General features: G+C 45.4%; 1 protein-coding gene across 2 annotated transcripts in view; it reads left to right on the top strand.

The window, feature by feature from the left end:
* Positions 1-21,646, top strand: part of CIP2A (cellular inhibitor of PP2A) — a 74,738-nt gene that overhangs the window by 25,455 nt on the left and 27,637 nt on the right. For both annotated transcript variants that reach the window (XM_040424915.1, XM_040424913.1), the window contains exons 5-6: positions 6,175-6,271; positions 8,279-8,401. In XM_040424915.1, coding sequence (XP_040280849.1) covers positions 6,175-6,271; positions 8,279-8,401 — 220 coding nt within the window. The remainder of the gene's footprint in view (positions 1-6,174; positions 6,272-8,278; positions 8,402-21,646) is intronic.

The raw sequence follows: 21,646 nt of genomic DNA, 5'->3' as shown, positions 1-21,646 counted from the left end.
TGGAGGCGCTACCAGGAGACAGGCCAGTACATCAGGAGACGTGGAGGAGGCTGTAGGAGGGCAACAACCCAGCAGCCCGACCGCTACCTCCGCCTTTGTGCAAGGAGGAACAGGAGGAGCACTGCCAGAGCCCTGCAAAATAACCTCCAGCAGGCCACAAATGTGCATGTGTCTGCTCAAACGGTCAGAAACAGACTCCATGAGGGTGATATGAGGGCCCGACGTCCACAGGTGGGGGTTGTGCTTACAGCCCAACACCGTGCAGGATGTTTTGCATTTGCCAGAAAACACCAAGATTGGCAAATTCGCCACTGGCGCCCTGTGCTCTTCACAGATGAAAGCAGGTTCACACTGAGCACATGTGACAGACGTGACAGAGTCTGGAGACGCCGTGGAGAACGTTCTTCTGCCTGCAACATCCTCCAGCATGACCGGTTTGGCATTGGGTCAGTAATGGTGTGAGGTGGCATTTCTTTGGAGGGCCGCACAGCCCTCCATGTGCTCGCCAGAGGTAGCCTGACTGCCATTAGGTACCGAGATTAGATCCTCAGACCCCTTGTGAGACCATATGCTGGTGCGGTTGGCCCTGGGTTCCTCCTAATGCAAGACAATGCTAGACCTCATGTGGCTGGAGTGTGTCAGCAGTTCCTGCAAGACGAAGGCATTGATGCTATGGACTGGCCCGCCCGTTCCCCAGACCTGAATCCAATTGAGCACATCTGGGACATCATGTCTCGCTCTATCCACCAGACTGTCCAGGAGTTGGCAGATGCTTTAGTCCAGGTCTGGGAGGAGATCACTCAGGAGACCATCCGCCACCTCATCAGGAGCATGCACAGACATTGTAGGGAGGTCATACAGGCATGTGGAGGCCACACACACTACTGAGCCTCATTTTGACTTGTTTTAAGGACATTACATCAAAGTTGGATAAGCCTGTAGTGTGTTTTTCCACTTTAATTTTGAGGGTGACTCCAAATCCAGACCTCCATGGGTTGAAAAATTTGATTTCCATTTTTTTATTTTTGTGTGATTTTTGTTGTCAGCACATTCAACTATGTAAAGAACAAAGTATTTCAGACGAATATTTAATTAATGCAGATCTAGGATGTGTTATTTTTGTGTTCCCTTTATTTTTTTGAGCAGTGTACAAACAGGCCATCAGAAATATATTGAAGTACAATCAAAGCTCCCACCTCCTCCCTATCCCTCGTGCATTCACCTCGGCAAGAAAGGTCTCAACGTCCCAACAGTGCAACGAGTGCGCCCATGGGAGAGTTCCTGATAAATGCCAAGTAGCATGTGGAAAGTCGGGGATTAGCCAAGTCTTAAAGGGGTTGTCTCACCTGAGACATTTGAGTCATATCGCTAGAGACCCCCACTGAACCTGATCCCTGATGGAGTGGCAGACTGAGCATGAGCTGTACTGCTCTATTTATTCTCTAAGGGACTGCTGACAAAAGGCAAGCTCTGTACTTGGCTGTCTCAGATGGTCCCAAAGAGAATGAGTGGAGCCGTAGAGGACATTGATCCAGGGATGGACTTTTGTCTTTTTCTAACCTTAACAACTATGTAACTATGCTCAATCTGCAGACACATCAAGAGGAGGTCAGTCATTGAGGGGTCCAATTAGTCAGACCCCCAGCATTCGGTCCGTTATCTGCTATCCTGTGGATAGGGGGTGACCTTAATACTTTCCACAAACTGTGAACGGTTATTTTTTTTTTTTCCTTGTGTGAATAAACACTGAACTGTTTAAGTTAAAGACTTTGTGATTGCCTCTATACTGCGTCCCCTAGCCTGTCTACCAGAGCAAATCCCCACAACGCACATAGGGAGAGATTTATCAGAACCGGTGTAAAGAAAAATTTGCTTAGTTGCCCAAAGCAACCAATCAAATTCCACCTTTCATTTTTCAGAGCTCCTTTAGAAAATGAAAGAAACCAATTAGATAGATCCTATCGGCAAGTAAGCCATTTTTCCTTTGATAAATCTCACCCATAGTTTTTCTGAGTCTACGCTGTGCTATATCGGTGGACCAGCCACTCTTCTCCATAAAATAATTGTAGCTTGACATTTGGACTAGTTTCCTGTGCTAATAGGGTTACTATTGAGGAGGCCATATGTCCCTCCATCTGTAGCATCTTATGGATGGGAATGGCAGATACATTTGCAAGAAAAAGTGTGTAAACCCTTTGGAATGATATGGATTTCTGGACAAATTGGTCATAAATGGTGATCTGATCTTCATCTAAGTCACAACAATAGACAATCCTAGTCTGCTTAAACTAATAAAACACACAGAATTAAATGTTACCATGTTTTTATTGAACACACCATGTAAACATTCACAGTGCAGGTGGAAAAAGTATGTGAACCCCTAGACTAATGGCATCTCCAAGAGCTAATTGGAGTGAGGTGTCAGCCAACTGGAGTTCAATTAATGAGATAAGATTGGAGGTGTTGGTTACAGCTGCCCTGCCCTATAAAAAAGACACCAGTTCTGGGTTTGCTTTTCACAAGAAGCATTACCTGATGTGAATGATGCCTCGCACAAAAGAGCTCTCAGAAGACCTACGATTAAGAATTGTTGACTTGCATAAAGCTGGAAAGGGTTATAAAAGTATCTCCAAAAGCCTTTCTGTTCATCAGTCTACTGTAAGACAAATTGTCTATAAATGGCGAAAGTTCAGCACTGCTGCTACTCTCCCTAGGAGTGGCCGTCCTGTAAAGATGACTGCAAGAGCACAGCGCAGACTGCTCAATGAGGTGAAGAAGAATCCTAGTGTCAGCTAAAGACTTACAAAAGTCTCTGGCATATGCTAATATCCCTGTTGGCGAATCTACGATACGTAAAACACTAAACAAGAATGGATTTCATGGGAGGATATCACAGAGGAAGCCACTGCTGTCAAAAAAAAAAAACATTGCTGCACATTTACAGTTTGCACAAGAGCACCTGGATGTTGCACAGCAGTACTGGCAAAATATTCTGTGGACAGATGAAACCAAAGTTGAGTTGTTTGGAAGAAACACACAACACTATGTGTGGAGAAAAAGAGGCACAGCACACCAACATCAAAACCTCATCCCAACTGTGAAGTATGGTGGTGGGGGCATCATGGTTTGGGGCTGCTTTGCTGCGTCAGGGCCTGGACGGATTGCTATCATCGAAGGAAAAATGAATTCCCGAGTGTATCAAGACATTTTGCAGGAGAACTTAAGGCCATCTGTCCACCAGCTGAAGCTCAACAGAAGATGGGTGTTGCAACAGGATAACGACCCAAAGCATAGAAGTAAATCAACAACAGAATGGCTTAAACAGAAGAAAATACACCTTCTGGAGTGGCCCAGTGAGAGTCCTGACCTCAACCCGATTGAGATGCTGTGGCATGACCTCAAGAAAACGATTCACACCAGACATCCCAAGAATATTGCTGAACTGAAACAGTTCTGTAAAGAGGAATGGTCAAGAATTACTCCTGACCGTTGTGCACGTCTGATCTGCAACTACAGGAAACGTTTGGTTGAAGTTATTGCTGCCAAAGGATGTTCAACCAGTTATTAAATCTAAGGGTTCACATACTTTTTCCACCTGCACTGTGAATGTTTACATGGTGTGTTCAATAAAAACATGGTAACATTTAATTCTTTGTGTGTTATTAGTTTAAGCAGACTGTGATTGTCTATTGTTGTGACTTAGATGAAGATCAGATCACATTTTAAGACCAATTTGTGCAGAAAGCCATATCATTCCAAAGGGTTTACATACTTTTTCTTGCAACTGTATATGGGAGGGAAGGCTTGCTAACCAAGGTGGCAGGGATTCATCAGTGTAGCAGAACTTGCAGAACTTAGATAAGGGCACGTGTTAGAAAGTGGCATGTCATTTGATGCACAATGGTTAACATTAACGCTAAAGAAGTCCCTTTAATAAAGGCAGGCATGTGTAATGTCATATACTGTAATTTTCCTGGCATTAATGAACAAGCCTGACCAGTATGACCGGTACCTGCTATACCCTAACAGGAGTCTGCATTCCGCCATAGTTTTCCTCTCCAGAGCTGTATGTGGCTTGTTTTCTTGCAAGTTGTTTTCTGTAGTTTTTCATTGGTACCATTTTGGGGTACATATGACTTTTTGATCACTTTTAATTCTATTTTATTTTAATTTTTTTTGGGTGTGGTTTACAAATCTTCTCCTTCCCTCCCCAAGCAAATTGGCTTTTTTTACCCTGTTTACTGTACATGATAAATATTTTAATAGTTCGGACGTTTTCAGACACACTATTTTTTTTTCTAGAAAAAATTGGGAAAATGGATTAGTTAAATCTTTAATGTTTTTGTATTAAAAAAAATGCTGTTTCTGTCATTTTTAGTCCCCTCAGGAGGCTATTCCTATTCTAGAAACAAATTAAGAAAAAAAAAAAAAAGAATAACCCTTGAGTTAATGAAAATGTGACCGATTTCCTTTTAAATTGAACCGAGTTCATCATCACTGTAGGATAAGCAGTTTTTTTTTTTGCTGGTTTCACACTTTTATATGTGGCACCAAACCTGAACGATCACCTTCATGCACATCTATTGTGGGTTTGGCCCATGTCATTGAATTGGTAAATCCACTTCTGAACCTTTTGTTGTGTTAATTTTAAAGAGGACCTTTCATCAGCTTTTAATTACATTTCAATATATTTCTGATGACTTGATATGTGGCCTGTTTGTATATCCGATTGGTGTTAAGCTCGTCTATTTCTGTATGTCATTGTTTTGTAAACTGAAAAGCACCCTAGAGCAGGTTATATGTATGAAACCGCCCTGCTGCATCTCCTCCACCTCTGACCACAATCTCACACAATCAGCAGAGAACACAGAACAGATTCCAGTTTTCATTTTGTGATAAACGAAACAGAGAAACGATCAGGCGGCTTTCTGTGGGCGCACATGACACCTGCCTGTCAGTATTAGTCCTTACACACGAGTACAGCAAGTGTCACTAAGAATTACTGGTAGTAAAACTACAACAGAAAAACAGTGAACTGATCTTAAAGAGGACCTTTCATCGGTCCAAACATTGTGAACTAAGTATCATGACATATACAGCGGCGCCCAGGGATCTCACTGCACTTAACGGGAGAACAGAGCGGCGCCCGGGGATAGTAGTAAGTGCAGTGAGATCCCTGGGCGCCGCTGTATGTGTCATGATACTTAGTTCACAATGTTTGGACCGATGAAAGGTCCTCTGTTTTTCTGTTGTAGTTTTACTACCAGTAATTCTTGTCCTGCTCCTTGTTAGTGACACTTGCTGTACTCGTGTGTAAGGACTAATACTGACAGGCAGGTGTCATGTGCGCCCACAGAAAGCCGCCTGATCGTTTCTCTGTTTCGTTTTTCACAAAATGAAAACTGGAATCTGTTCTGTGTTCTCTGCTTATTGTGTGAGATTGTGGTCAGAGGTGGAGGAGATGCAGCAGGGCGGTTTCATACATATAACCTGCTCTAGGGTGCTTTTCAGTTTACAAAACAATGACATACAGAAATAGACGAGCTTAACACCAATCGGATATACAAACAGGCCACATATCAAGTCATCGGCATCAGAAATATATTGAAATGTAATTAAAGCTCCCACCTCCTCCCTATCCCTCGTGCATTCACCTCGTCAAGACAGGTCTCAACGTCCCAACGAGTGCGCCCATGGGAGAGTTCCTGATAAATGCCAAGTCTTGAGACTCGCTAGAGACCCCCACTGAACCTGAGAACGGGGATCCCTGATGGAGTGGCAGACTGAGCATGAGCCGTACTGCTCTATTTATCCTCTAAGGGACTGCTGACAAAAGGCGAGCGCTGTACTCGGCTGTCTCAGATGGTCCCAAAGAAAATGAATGGAGCCGTAGAGGACATTGATGCAGGGATGGACCTGATGGACTTTTGTCTATTTCCAACCTTAACAACTATGTAACTATGCTCAATCTGCAGACACATCAAGAGGAGGTCAGTCATTGAGGGGTCCAATTAGTCGGACCCCCAGCAGTCGGTCCGTTATCTGCTATCCTGTGGATAGGGGGTGACCTTAATACTTTCCACAAACTGTTTAGGTTTGGAGGACAGCACTATGATTTGTAAGAAGTGGTATCCTGAGCATTGATTGTAAACCCGCTTATGTTGTTTGTTCTAGTCAGTCCCCTGAAGATGATCTAACCATGCCGTGTCTTGGCCTTTTGGCAAACCTTTGCCGGAACAATCTTTCTGTCCAGTCACATGTCAAGTCATTGGTAAGGAAAATGAATCTATTTCTATGTATGCTGACCTGGTGGAGTGTAGTATACTTCTCTGTGTAAATACCTACTCACATTTTGTTACTTTATATGCCAATTATGTCCATAGCCAGTGTAGATTTGTGTTCCTGATTCTGGAAAAATCTTCCAAGGCTTAGTTCACATCTGCATCGACTTTTTCCATTATTCTGTTCATTCAGAGAAACAGAAAAAAACGGCCTGTTGAATAATGATGGATGTAAACTAGGCCCCTTCCATTCTTATTTGTCATCCACTGACTATAAAGTTTAAAAGAAAAAACCTGGAAAGCTCCAGTGGCTCCTTGAGATACAGTGGGCTAAGCATACAATATTTTCAGCATATTGTGGTCTGTCCTGGGCCATTGAAAGTTGAAACCAGACTCGTCATACAATGACAATGGGCAGTCCATTGTAATGTAAGATATTGTGACTGTACTAAAGTCACAGTGAGGACCTACAGGAAATAGCAAAAATAACCCCTGGCAATATGTTTATTTATGACATTCACCTCTTTCCTTCATATTACACTACTTTCACATCAGTGTTTTGGCATTCCGGTTTTGAGATCCAGCAGAGGATCTCAAAAGGGTTCAGTTTTATCCGTATTCATTTCAGTGGGGTATGATCGGTTCAGGATGCATCAGTGTGCCTTTCATTCTGGTAGCATTCAGATTTGTGACCAGACACACAACCGCTGCAGTTTTGTCTGGTCATCGAAACGGAACAAATCAAATCCGTCAAAGTCAGTGGTGTCAGATCCTTTTTTTTTTTTTTTTTTCGGATCCTAAAAAACCCCAGATGCGTCACCCATTGACTTACAGTGTTTTTAGGCTACTTTCACACTAGCGGCAGGATGGATCTGACAGGCTGTTCACCCTGTCAAAACCGTCCTGCCGTTATTTTGCCGGACCACCACTCCGTCCCTATTGACTATAATGGGGACAGGGGTGGAGCTCCGGCGCAGCACAGAGAGAGGCCACCGGACTAAAAAGTCAGACATGCAGTACTTTTAGTCAATGAGGACGGAGCGGTGGCAAGGCGAAATAGCTGCAGGACGGATCCGACAGGGTGAACAGCCTGTCGGATCCGTCCTGCCGCTAGTGTGAAAGTACCCTTAGTGACGGATCCGGTTTGTTCCATTTTGATTTAACACAACCGCATCCTAATGGAACAGATGCATCCTGATGTTAAATAAACAGAACCATTTTGGTCCGTTTTTGAGATACTCCTCCAGATCTCACAACTGGAAAACAAAACGCTGATATGAAAGTAGCCTTGGAGGATGTGGTTATGGCCTTGTGGCTGCTGGATGTGTTACACTCTACATGACTGGCCCAATGTCTACATGCTAGCAGTTTTATATATGGGTATATTGGCCAATCTCTTGGTTACAGTGCTTCCAGGTTCCAGTCTTTAGTTTATTATCTGTTGGGTCCCAATCAACCCAGTTAAAAAAAAAAAAGGCGTTGAATGGGTAATGATCTTTTTCTTTCTTTTATTTGTGTGCTCTGAGACTTATGCATGTTGGACCCAATGGGGGACATTTATTAAGACTGTTGTTTTCCATGCCGGTGTTAAGTCCCTCTGCACTGCTGGAGGAAGCACCTAAATAATGTAGAGGTACTGGCTTCTAAATAGGTTTGGCGCTTCCTCCAGCTTGCTGTGCGGCAGATCTAAATCTGTACCAGCTCCCTTGCTGTCGTACATTTGAGACATTTTCCACGCCAAAACCCAGCATGGAAAACGACTGAGCTGGGCCTGCCAGCCCGCCTGCTTTTCTCAAGCCTCTGGAAAAGTGGTGTGATAAGGGAAAAGTCGCAGATTTAGACTTTAATGTGGCAAAAAGTGACGTATATAAGTTAATAAATTTCCCCCAATGTATTGTAGATACCAAACAGTAATATAACCAAACAAAACACATCTTCCATCAATGTATTTGATTTACATTTTATGTGCATTTTTCTTTTCTTTTTTTATTTAACAGAACAATGTTAAAGCCTTCTATCGCACCCTGATTAGCTTCTTGGCCCACACCCGTTTGACTGTTGTAGTATTTGCGCTTTCAATACTCGCTAGTCTGACATTAAATGAAGAAGTGGGAGAAAAGGTGAGGTTTTCCATTTTTTCCCCTTAGTAAGATAAATATATTTTTTCTTATTATTTAACGTGCATCGAGACCTACTCTACATATTCTTTCTTCTGTGCTCAGCTTCAACTGTTTGGCTTCTGTCCTATCTGTGGAATTACTGCAATTGTCATAAGCAAATAGTTGGCGATGACGGACGTTTGCATTTTTTCCAGTTCTTTACAGTGTGATGGTATATTCATCATGCTCCCAAAATCATACACCTGCTGTAATTTAAGTAAGGCTACTTTCACAGTAGTATTAATATTTTCCGGTATTGAGATCCGTCATAGGGTCTCAATACTGGGGGAAAAAAACGCTTCCGTCCTCATTCATTGTCAATGGGGACAAAATGTAACTGAACAGAATGGAATGCTCCAAAATGCATTCCGTTCCATTCTCATACCGGAGAGCAAACCGCATGCTGCGGTTTGCTTTGCGTCCTAAGATGCGAAGCAAGACTGATCTGTCATGACCCACAATGCAAGTCAATGGGGACGGATCCGTTTTCTCTGACACAAAAGAAACCTGATCTGTCCCCCGTTGACTTTCAATGGAGTTCATGACTGATCCGTTTTGGGTATGTTAAAGATAATAAAAACGGATCCGTTCATAACAGATGCAGATGGTTGTATTATTAGTAATGGAAGCGTTTTTGCTGAACCCTGCCAAATCCAGCAAACAGCTAGTGTTAAAGTAGCCTAAATATAGTAAGTGTTATCTAAATATAAAATATATATAGATATAGAGAGAGAGTAAAGACGCGGCACACTAACAGTCGGGTGCAGAATCAGGCCAATAGGAATCGGCACTAGGGTCCCATTCAATGGAGAAAAGTCAAAAAGCCAGCAGCACTCCAATGTAATCAAAAAATCTACTTGGTTTATTCACCCAGTGTCCAATAGCAGCGACGTTTCAACCGCTTGTTGCGGTCTTTCTCAAGCTATGTGAACATGTGTTACAACAGCGGTATATAAAGGCGTGTCAATTCATTACATTAAATATCCAATTAATATAAAAACAATCACAATTTATAAGAGCTAAGTTTAAATAAATACATATTCATGAGCATCAATGTGAAAATCCATACAGTGCAGGTAAAGTGACAGTGCCTCGTGCAAAAATACATGGCAAAAGTGCATGATCGAATATAATTGATGATTAAAAATACACGTGTTCCCAATATGTGGTGTTGATTAAAAACTTACAAAACCAGTTAGCAAACTATATAAAATAATATAAACCGCAGGATTGAAGGTTTCTCACAGTCAGAACCGACCGGTTCAGCCGTCAGGTCATCACTGTTGTGGGGAGGCAAAGATGTTGGCACTAATTACTGTGTCCAACCGTCAACGGCGCCCAAAAGAACTCAAACAAATCCATACGTATGACAGATATATATATATATATATAGAAAACGGACGCAGTGTGACCCCCAGGGCCAGGAGGAAGCCACCATCTCAATGTTTCCAAAAGATATCACAGATAGTCATATGTAAAGGTAGACAAAAAATTGCAATCTACAGCTTGACACATGTATAGTACTATATAAATATGGCCATCCTATAATTATTGACAATATATCGAGAAAACAGAATGTGGGTAGCTGATGCTCAAATCATCACACCGGGTGTCCACTGGAGTTGTAACTCGTAGCTGAATCTAAAGAGGGATTTATAAAGAGAGAGAAATTATTACTCATTTTATAACATACTTGTAAAATGTAAGCATAGTTATTTACACACATGTCCAAAAGGACTACACCAGGGAAGGAGAACAACACGAAACACGGAGAGAGACACCATCAATTCACCCTGAAGTCAACGTTCAGGCCGTTTGGTTTAAGTGTCTTCAAAGTGAATATCCAAAATAATTCTCGCTTTTTAAGGAGAGCTTTCCTGTCACCACCACGTCTGCCCATCTGTACTTGCTCTAAAACACGGAACCTAAGATCTTTTTCACATTGATGCTGATGAATATGTATTTATTTAAACATGGCTCTTATGAATTGTGATTGTTTGTTTTTATTTTAATTGGATATTTAATGTAATGAATTGACACATCTTTATATACCGCTGTTGTAACACATGTTCACATAGCTTGAGAAAGACTGCAACAAGTGGTTGAAACGTCGCTGCTATTTGACACTGGGTAAATAAACCATGTTGATTTTTTGATTACATTGGAGTGCTGCTGGCTTTTTGACTTTTTTTCTCATATATATATTTTTTTTCCCCAGTCGTCTCCATTAACCACACAAACTGAGATTGCCTTCCTCTGATAGGACAGGAAAAAGCACACAGAGAGGTTAAAAACCCCACCCCTCATTGCCAGTGTTTTTCCTGTCCTGTCAAGGAAGGAATGCCAGAGAGGTGCTGGGAGCTCTTCTGGGTTCCCTAGTCCTTTTTTTCGGTTTTTACCTTTTTTTTCTTCCCAGAGGTCGGTTCCGGGGTCCGGCTCTTCCCTCCTCCAGGCGTGGTCTATGCCCGGGTCACCCTCATTCATGGTGATCCCGGCGAAGTTCCCTCTGCGGCGGCCCAGGCGGACTTGAAGCAGTGCGGTAAGGGCGGCTGGAGCAATGCTATGACGCGCTTCCCTCCAGTCGCCGGGTGATGACGTCAGACGCCGGGAGGCGTGGCCAGCGTTGTGACGTCACGGAGGCCGCGGCCGGCGCCAAATTCAAAAAGGGACGCCGATTCGGACCGCTCTGAGGCCTCCACAGTTCACCCTACCTGCTGACAGCAACTCAAGTGGACGGGAGCTGAGAAGATGAGCGTCCCTACCATAACTGGCTCGGGTCCTGAGCCCCCTACCACTCTGGGCGGTGTGAGTAGCCTGCTGGCACCTTTTCATATTGCATATTTGCCCTGCTGTGGTTGACCCTTTCCTCCCTTGTGTGTTACAGGGAGAAAAGGAGTCTACCTCCTCTGTTAAATCCAGACCCAGGAAGTGCGGCGTCTGTTCTAAGCGCCTTCCTTCCTCAGGGTCCAAGCTACTGTGTAAAGACTGCACCTCTACCGTGGTGAAGGCGGAGTCCTCTAGTTTTATGGAGGAGATCAAGACTCTGGTCAGAACAGAGGTCCAATCAGCGTTGGCCGCTAGGGACCCCCCTGCCTCCCCTATACCTAAGTCCTGCCAGGGCCGTAGACCACCCTCTTCCAGAGGCCTTGACTACTCTGGGAGTGACCTGGACTCGGCCGACTCTGATTTGTTAGATGTGGGGACTTCTGTTAGATCTCTGGAATTGGAAGAAAGTAGCGAGTACAAGAGATTCCTCTTTAACCCAGAGGATATCGAAGAATTGATCCGAACCATCAGGGCCACTATTAGGATGGAGATCCCTAAGAGGTCCAAGTCAGTCCTGTAGGAGATTTTTGGGGGTTTAGGGGAGAGGCACAAATCGGTGTTCCCGGTCCCGGACAATGTCCAGAAGATGATACGGGCAGAATGGGAGAAGCCGGAGAAGGGTTCCTTTTATCCCACGCGGCCTCAAAAGGCGATACCCCTTCGACGAAGCGGACTGTGCCGATTGGGAGGCCATTCCCAGGGTGGATGCTCCCGTTGCTAAGGTAGCGAAATGAACGGTCCTTCCTTTGAGGATGCAGCGCAGCTCAAGGACCCTCTAGATAGGAAAACCCGAGAGTCTGCTCAAGAGGACCTGGGAGGCTACAGCAGCTCTCCTAAAACCGGGGGTAGCAGCAACGTGTGTGGCTTGAACAACTAGAGCGCCACATAGCGAATAAGGCCCCTTGGGAGGAGATCCTGGACAGTATTCCTCCTCTGAAGAAGGCCACTTTCTTCCTCGCCAATGCCACTGCAGAATCGGTTAGGCTATCTGCTCGCACGGCGGTCCTGTCCAAAACCACCAGACGGGTACTGTGGCTTAAGGCCTGGTCGGAGCGACACCGTATCAAAAAACAGGCTGATATCTCTACCCTTTCACGGTCAATACGTGTTCGGGTCCGACCTGGACAAGATCCTTGAGAACGCCACGGACCGTAAGAAGGGCTTTCCAGAGGACATATCCAAGTCCAGGAGACAGTTTTTTCAGAGGCCCCAGCTGGATCCCAGGGCCGATGGGAGGAGCCGTGAGGGTCGCGGATTTACGAGAGGCGGGAGAGGAAAGTTTTTTTCCTTAATCCCAACAGGGGAGATCCCTCTCCCTCTTCATCAAAACAATGACATCAACCCGGTCGGAGGAAGGCTCAGCTCCTTTCTAGGGGTTTGGGAACAAACCATCACGGATCCGTATATATTAGGCATCGTAGAACATGGCTACACTATGGAACTGGATTCCCTTCCTCCGCAGAGGTTTGTCCTGACCAAGCTCACCAGGGGCCTCGAGTCTCCCTTATCCGAGGGTGTAAGAAACTCATTACGCCTGGGGGCAGTAGAAAGGGTCCCTGCCGGAGAATTGAGGAGGGGTCATTATTCCCCCTTATTCCTGGTCCAGAAATCGAATGGCAATTTTCGGACCATCATAAATTTAAAACCCCTGAACAAACACATCACCTACCACAAGTTCAGGATGGAGACCCTCAAGTCAGTGGTGAAGCTCATCAAAAGGGGCTCTATGATGGCTACAATAGACCCCTCCGATGCATACTTCCATATCCCAATACAGGTCCGTTCCAGAAGATATCTGAGGTTCGCAGTGGAGCAAGGTGGGACAGTCCGCCACTATCAGTTCAAGTGCCTCCCGTTCGGCATATCATCGGCACCCCGCATATTCACCAAGGTTATGGTGGAGGTCGTAGCCTCCCTAAGCAAGGAGGGGATAATAATCATCCCTTACCTAGACGACCTGCTAATAGTAGCGGAAACCTCAGATCTCCTTCACAGACACATCCAAGTGGTTCTCTTGCGCCTCCAGAACTTGGGCTGGTTGGTCAACCGGGAGAAGTCCGACATGTTCCCAGACCATCGGAAAGTAATCCTGGGTATTCTCTTGGATTCAGCTCTTCAAAATCCTTTCTCCCTCCGCTAAAGGTACAGAAGCTGAAGTCAAGGGTCCTCCACTTCACCAAGCAGTACCGTTGCTCAATAAGGCAGGGCATGGAAATGCTGGGCCATCTCACCTCCTGCATCCCTGCGATAGCCTGGGCCCAATTTCATATGAGACCCTTACAGAAGCTGGTTCTAAAACAATGGAATAGGTATCGATCATCCCTGGACCAGAGAAGGATGTCCTCCAACTACAGAGAACTCCGTGCGGTTTGGGAAGGCCTCAGGTCCATCCAAATACAGGCCAAAAATCGCCACATCCTGGTCCATTCGGACAACTCCACAGCTGTGGCGTTTATCCAGCAATAGGGAGGAACAAGACACGGTCACCTCCAGAAGCTCTCAGACCGAATCTTCCTTTGGGCAGAAAATAATCTACAATCCCTTGCGGCAGTACATCTGAAGGGATCCCTGAATCTCCAGGCGAATTACCTCAGTCGGCAAAGTCTGGATCCAGGCGAATGGTCTTTGTCCCAGACCGCTTTCCAATAGATTCGGGATCGTTGGGGGAGTCCCATCCTAGACCTGTTCGTATCAGCAAAGAATCACAAGGTTCAGGATTTCTTCTCCCTCAACCAAAGAGACCCATGTGTGGCAATAGACGCTTTTACCCAGAGCTGGACGACGGGCCTAGTCTACGCCTTTCCCCCGATACCAGTAATCCCAAGAGTGCTCCAAAAGTTTCAGTCCGAAAGGTGCAGACTGATTCTGGTGGTCCCATTCTGGCCCAGGAGAAGCTGGTTCGGGCTCCTCAGGTCCCTCAGCCCGGAAGATCCCATCAGTTTCCTCCTGGAGGAGGGTCTTCTAACCCAGGGTCCCATACCGCACCCCAATACCAACCTCCTCAAGCTGTCCGCCTGGATTTTGAGCAATTCCTCTTGCTAGGGTTAGGGCTCTCTGAAAGAGTAGTTAAGACCCTCTTACTCAGTAGGAAGTCCAACACCTCCAAAGGGTACCTCAAAGTTTGGAGGAAGTTCGCCTCCTGGGGCGGAGTCAGGTTCAACCAGTCCACCCCTAATATCCCTCTTATCCTGGAATTCCTCCAGGATGGGTTGGATTTGGGCCTTGCTCCTAACACATTGCGAGTCCAGGTGTCGGCCTTGGGGGCCCTCTATAATACCAGCCTTTATGAGGTCCCCTGGGTAGCAAGATTCCTGAAAGCGGCAGATCGACTAAATCCCCAAGTCAGGAATATGGTCGCACCATGGAACCTTAACACCGTCCTTTTTAGGGCTGTCGGATGTACCGTTTGAGCCTCTTCTCTCCCTATCTATTAAGTGGCTCACTCTGAAAACCATCTTCCTAGTGGCCATATCCTCCGCAAGGAGGGTTTGCGAGCTCCAGGCCCTGTCCATACAGGAACCCTTCCTCAAGGTGCTAGACGACAAGCTCGTTTTCAAATTAGACCCCTGTTTTCTCCCCAAAGTGGTCTCTTCCTTTCACAGGTCACAAGATATAGTTATCCCGTCTTTCTTTCCTAACCCTAAAGACAAGCAGGAATCTAGATTCCACAATTTAGACGTTAGGCGTTCAGTTCTTCATTATTTACACGCCACAGAGGAGTGGTGTATCGACAATTTTTTTTTAATCCAGTTTGCAGGTGCAAATAGGGGTAAGAAGGCAGCTAAGAGCTCTATATCCCGCGGGATTAGATGCACCATCTCCGAGGCCTATAAAGCCTCCGGTAAGGAGGCTCCTCCATCCCTTAGAGCGCACTCAGATCGGTCTCCACTTCTTGGGCTGAAAGAGCCTCTGCTTTGTTAGAACAAATCTGCAGGGCAGCTACCTGGAAGAGGGCCCACACTTTCACCAAGCATTATAGGGTGGATGTGTTTGCTGACGAGGACTTGGCCTTTGGACGTAAGGTCCTAGGTGCTGTAGTCCCCCCCCCCCTTAGTTACTTTGTTAGTTTTCAGTTTGTGCTGTCATGGAGACTACTGGGGAAATGAGTATTTCACTCACCAGTAATCCGGTTTCCTGGAAGTCTCCATGACAGCACAACTTTGTCCCACCCTTGTTTTTCTTTGTCAATAGACTATTTTGACTAGTTTTATGTTCTTCCCCTTGTCCTAGTCCTGTTATAATACACTGGCGATGAGGGGTGGGGTTTTTAACCTCTGTGTGCTTTTTCCTGTCCTATCAGAGGAAGGCAATCTCGGTTTGTGCTGTCATGGAGACTTCCAGGAAACCGGATTACCGGTGAGTGTGATACTCATATCTGTTTAACAGAAATACTGCCACCATGTGGCTGGATGACCACATGACATGCTGAGGCATTTACCTCCCTGACTGCTTACTTAGTGATCCAGCAGAGCACTCGTACAGTGCTCTGCCGGATCAAAGAGAGGAAGAAGAGGAACACAGACATGGAGATGAAGAAAGCTCCTGAGATACAGTGAAAGGAGATGAAAACTCCAGTCACTGGAAGCTAAAGGACCTTTGACGATGTCACAGGGCCAGAACCAGGAAGAGAGTACTGTGGTGTAATTATAGAGAAATGTGATCTTTTAATAATGATACGTGTGTGTTTCTGTGTGAGAAATATATAGATGTTGCAGAGCTGTGTTAGGTTTGTATAGCAGTGCTGTGTGTATATATGTCAGCTGTGTAGCAAAGCTGTGTTTTTGTATGTTGGCTGTGTAGCAGGGCTGTGTTTTGTCAGGTGTGTATGCAGCAGAGCTGTGTGTGTGTGTGTGTGTGTGTGTGTATGTATAAGTTACTGATCTTGATCCCTCCACTTCATTAAACAAGGGAAGATTTAATAAGTGGAAAACATTTATTAAAAAATTTTTGTTGTCTAAACCTCCTGTGTGTCTTATAGTTTGGAAAATACAGTATATATTTGGACCAATACAGGGGGAACTTGACAGCTACTGCGGAGGTTGCTGTGGCCCACAGTCACCAACCAGGTGGTGGAGGTTGAGGGAGAATGATGCCATGCCAGCCACTCACCAGTGTAGCAGAGAGCGACTCATACTACACTCAGTGCCCACATCAAAACACTGTATAGGAATGTACAATATGATGTGGAGTAGGGGGAGAAAGTTGTCTCCAAAACTCCCTCCACTGTGCCCTGCACTCAACAGTGTAGCAGAGAGCGGCTCCTGATAGACTAACCTGCACGTTTGGCTCAGCCGCTTCACTAACCTGTGGCTGGCCTCTCCTGCTGCATTTAGCGCCCACATGAAAGCCCTGTACAGGGATGTACAGCGTGATGTAATATGGGCAGATTCCACCAGTGTCTACGAAAGTAGGCCAGTGGAGCAATATGCATAGGGACCTCCACGTTAGGGGTTGTGCCTTTGCATTGCAACCAAATTCCTAATTCCACTAAGTAACTTCGCAGTGACATTTCTATATTCTATATAGACTGCAGTCGTACTGGAGCAAGAACTCTGCCCTTAAAGGGGTTGGAACCCAGACATATACCCATTTTCACCCCTCCGGCCCCCCTGATATGACCATCGGAGCATTTCTTGCTCTCCTCTGCGCAAGGGCTCTGTTTTTATATTTTTTACTCTGCTAGGCGGAGGCTTTTACAGGCTAGGGCAGAGTTAAAGCCCGCTCATTTGTGCTGGTGACATCATCGGGCTCACTTCTAGGCAGACGCCTCCTGCCTAGCTTTCCCCATAGAGAGCCTGGTACATCACCGGATCTTAAAAAAAAAAAAGCCCTTGTCCTGCACGATTTAGCGCAGGGCAAGGGAGAGCATTGGAGCATGAAATGCTCATGTCAGGGGGGCTACCTGGGTGTAAACAGGGATATGTCCGTGTTCGGCTCTGAACCCGGACAACCCATTTAAGTGGATGCAGTTTCTATTACAGTCACTGTCCTGGGAAGGACTGTCTACTAGTTTGGTATATAAAAGGAGCAGTTTAAAGTATAATGTGAATCTTCTGGGGGGTCGCCACTGTCGGGGAGGGTGCTCTGACTGTAGACAGGGGAGGTACATAGACACCTCAGGGAAAGAAGATGCTTATCCCGTCTGCCATTATTCTGCCGGACTCCACCCATTCAGTACTGTAAGAAAGACTAACGGTATATCCATCAAAATATTTTGGGTGATAAGAGTTATTGGCATCTATATGCAACAAGCATTTATTATCTGTGAGAATGTATTTTCATATAAGGAGTTTGATTTATTTTAAACGTTTAGAATAAAAGTTAGATTTTATCAGAGGCATTTAGTTCTGTGGTTAGTGGCTTTTTGTATACAGTGATATTTCATTCTAATGAGATGTTCTGTGTCCCTCTGTGCTGAATGTTGGCCTGCTGGGACTTGTGGTGCACCACCAAAGCATTCCTAGCACTGATGTATTGATCAATCATATTGTTCATTTGCAAAAGTGATCTCTGAATCCTGTTCCCTAAGTCCCTATCCATCTGCTTCAGAGAAATATATATATATTTTTTTGTGTGTGTTTCTTTCTTTGCGGATTTTACACATTTTATGATGGCCCAAACTAATTTATTGCCTAACATCCTCATATGCTTGACCCCTGATGTGGACCCCAGTTAACGCTGCAGAGATTATGACGCTATTAGGGCTTGTGCTGCATATGGGCTTTGTTAAAAAGCTAGAAATTGAACAGTACTAGAGTGCAGATGTTTTGAAACCACACTCCACACAATTTAGAGAGTGACCATGGCCTGGAATCGATTCAAATTGATTCTGAAATTTCTGCATTACAATGATATTCCACAGTGCTCATCCAAAATGACCCAAGATTTGACTGTATATTTAAAACTAGGCATGTCCTCGACCACTTTAGCACCAAGTTTGCTGTTGTGTACACCCCCGATTTTTTTATTATTATTTTTTGCATAGAGGAGTCCTGTATACATTTTAAAGGGAGGGTAAAATTCTGCCAATACCTACCCAGAAAGAAGGCTAGGTATGGCAATAAAATGTTTAAGCGGTGTGGGAGTATCTCTGGGTACATCCACAGGTTCCATGTTTTACGAAGGAAAAGACACTGAACTCTCAAAATGCCATTCCCCCATTCTAGGAGTTAGTGGGAAAATAGTTTGGGCCTTGGTGTTACCACCTCTATGTGGATAACTATTACACCAGTGTAAGGCCCCCTGCACAGGAACGTGTGCTTCCCGTTGCCGTATTGTGGACCGCATTTGCGGATCCAAAATACACGGGTGCCGTTCACTTGAATGGGTCCGGAGATGCGGAATGGTGCGGAACGGAAGCACTACGGAGTGCTTCCGTGTGGTTTTGTCCCGTACTTCCGTTCCGCAAAAAGATATAACATGTCCTATCTTTTTGCTGAACGGCCGATCGCGGACCTATTCAAGTGAATGGGTCCGTGATCCGCTGTGGCTGCCCCACGGACTGTGTTTGTGCATTGCGGGCTGCAGCACGACCACGGGGTGCACACGTTCGTGTGCATAGGGCCTAACACTGTTTAAGTCCCTAAGTTCCATAGGTACTGTGGCTTGCTGCACAGTATGCATAAATCGGAGAGGCCTCCTTAGGTCCCTGTTGGAGCAACCAATCGGGAAGGGCGACAGCAGGGTTCTCTGCCATGAAAACATGCTAGTGGTCAAGTACAAGTACAAGAGGGATGTCCTTGTACTGACTACCGTTCACAGGAATGGAAGCTCCTCTGCCCCTGTATGAGGTACCACTATCCCTAAACCAAACTGCATCCTGGACTACTATCCTGGAGATATTACTATCTATTTTAAAAGTAGAGAAATTAAAATTTGCAATTGTTTCCAAATTTTTTGTAAATTAGATTCTTTTAGATTAGATTATTTTTGTAAATAAAAATGAAATATTTTGACTCTCATTTACCACTGTCATGAAGTACAATATGTGACGAGAAAACAGTCTTAAAACGGCCTGGATAAGTGAAAGTGTTTTAAAGTTATCACCACATAAAGTGACACATGTCAGATTTGCTAAAAATGTCAGGGTCCTGCAGGGGTTAAGCTCATGCCAGGGAAGTCTTGGCCGGATCTAGGAGCCAGCTGTAAAAGTACAGAGCCTAATATTGACTTGCTTTAATGCCAAAGTTGAGGAGCAAATGATGGTGTGGAAAATCAAGGGTGGTATGATAACTTATTGAATACCTGCAGTGCTATAGCTGTGTGTTTCTTCTCATGTGGCAGCTTTAAGCTCTATATTTGGAGAAGACACTGCTGATAGCAAAGAAGTGTGTTATTCCTTGTGTTCTTGAACTTCAGTCAGTACTCTGAAGTGTGTGTTGGCTGCAGACAGCTGTCCTGCCAAGGTCAAGCACCTCTCCATTTTGTTTAATTGCCTTTAATTTCTACTAGAAGAGGCTTTAAGCTTCTCACTATTGATCAGATTTTAAGTTCCCCATAGTTCTTCGGAAAAAAAAAAGTGAATCCTTATTTCTTCAGTCGTCTCTATGACAGCACATCAGAGATCGACTTCCTCGGATAGGACAGGAAAAAACAGAGAGGTTAAAAATCCCACCCCTTCCCCTCATCGCCAATGTTTTTTTCTGTCCTGCCAGGGAAGGAAGACCAGAGAGGTGCTGGGAGCTCTATGGGGTTCCTGGCAGTATCATTCTTTGCGCATCTTTTATACAGACCGGAGGTCGGCTCCTCCTGCAAAGGTCTGTGCCTAGGCCCCTGCGGATGTTGGTGGCCCCGACAAAGTTTCCTCCTGGGGCGGTCCAGGGGGGGCTATATGCGGAGTGGATGGCGGCTGGAGCGACGCTAGGATGTGCTTCCCTCCAGCCGCCGAGTAGTGACGTCTGACGCAGAGGGGGTGTGGCTTTGCATCATGACGTCACACCGGCACTCGTAGAAGAGGGCTAATGCCGGCTGCCGATGGCGCCCAGCGTTCTCGCTCCGGCTTGTGCCTGTGGCGAATTTGGTGGACGGGACCTGCTGAACATGAGTGCCCCTACCACACCTGGCTGAGGATCGGAGCCTTCATCCACCCAGGGTCCAGTGAGTAGCCTGTGTCAGGCACCCTTCTTGTTTATTATTGCCCTATGGTGGTTGACCCTTCTCTCCCTTATATGTTTCAGGAAGAAAAGGAGTCTTCCTCCTCGGTTAAGGTTAGGACCCGGAAGTGCGGCTTGTGTTTGAAACGTCTGCCCTCTTCTGGCCCTAAACCGCTGTGCAAGGAATGTACTGCTTCGGTTGTGAAATATGAGTCCTCTAGCCTGTTGGATGACATCAGGTCCATGGTTAGGGAGGAGGTTCAATCTGCCCTGGCCTCTCAAAAAAACGGATGCTTCCCCCTCCCCCTAGACCGGGAATTTCTAGAGATCTTATTAGTGTGGGAAGTGATTCCGATTCAGTAAATCCTTATCGTTCGGATCCTGAGATCTTGGCTATGACCCAGGAGTCTGATGAAGATGACGAATACAGGAGATTTCTGTTTAACCCTTCAGACATCGAGTAGTTAATTAAAGCTATAAGGGCCACGATCATGATGGAAATTCCTGCAAAGCCCAGAACAGTTCAGGAGGAGATATTTGGGGGTCTGGGGGAAAGGCATAGATCTGTATTTCCGGTGCTGGATAATGTACAGAAGTTAATTAAAGCTGAATGGGATAAACCTGAAAAGGGTTCCTTCGTCCCCCGTGGCATTAAAAGGAGGTATTCTTTTGACGAAGCAGATTGCACAAACTGGGAGTCAATCCCTAGAGTCGATGCACCTGTACCTAAGGTCGCAAAACGCACGGTTCTTCCCTTTGAGGATGCTGCACAGTTGAAAGACCCTATGGACAGAAACGCGGAGAGCCTTCTTAAGAAGACGTGGGAAGCCACGGCAGAGCTTTTAACACCAGGTGTAGCTGCGACATGTGTGGCCCGTACCCTAAAGGTCTGGTTAGAGCAGTTAGAACTCCATTTAATTAATAAAACCCCAAGCAAGCAAATCTTGGATAGCCTTCCTCTACTAAGGATGGCCACTAGCTTCTATGCAGACGTCTCAGGGCAGTCCATAAGATTAACTGCCCATACAGCGGTCCTATCTAATACACATAGAAGAGTCCTTTGGCTGAAGGCCTGGTCGGGGGACATGACATCCAAAAATAAGCTGATTTCTCTTCCGTTCCATGGCCACCGACCGTAAAAAAAAGAGTTTTCCGAGGACAGATCTAAAAGTAAGAGGCATTTTTTTCAGAATAGACCACAGTATCAAGATTCCAAAACAGATAAAGGGAAATCAGGAAGGTGGAGCTATTCAAAAGGGGGGGGAAGGAAGAAATTTCCTTTTCAATC

This window comes from Bufo bufo, chromosome 3 (assembly GCF_905171765.1).
Source record: "Bufo bufo chromosome 3, aBufBuf1.1, whole genome shotgun sequence".
Taxonomy (NCBI): Eukaryota; Metazoa; Chordata; class Amphibia; order Anura; family Bufonidae; genus Bufo; species Bufo bufo.
Note: the sequence above shows the minus strand (reverse complement) of the source record. Positions and strands in the feature narration are given on the sequence as shown.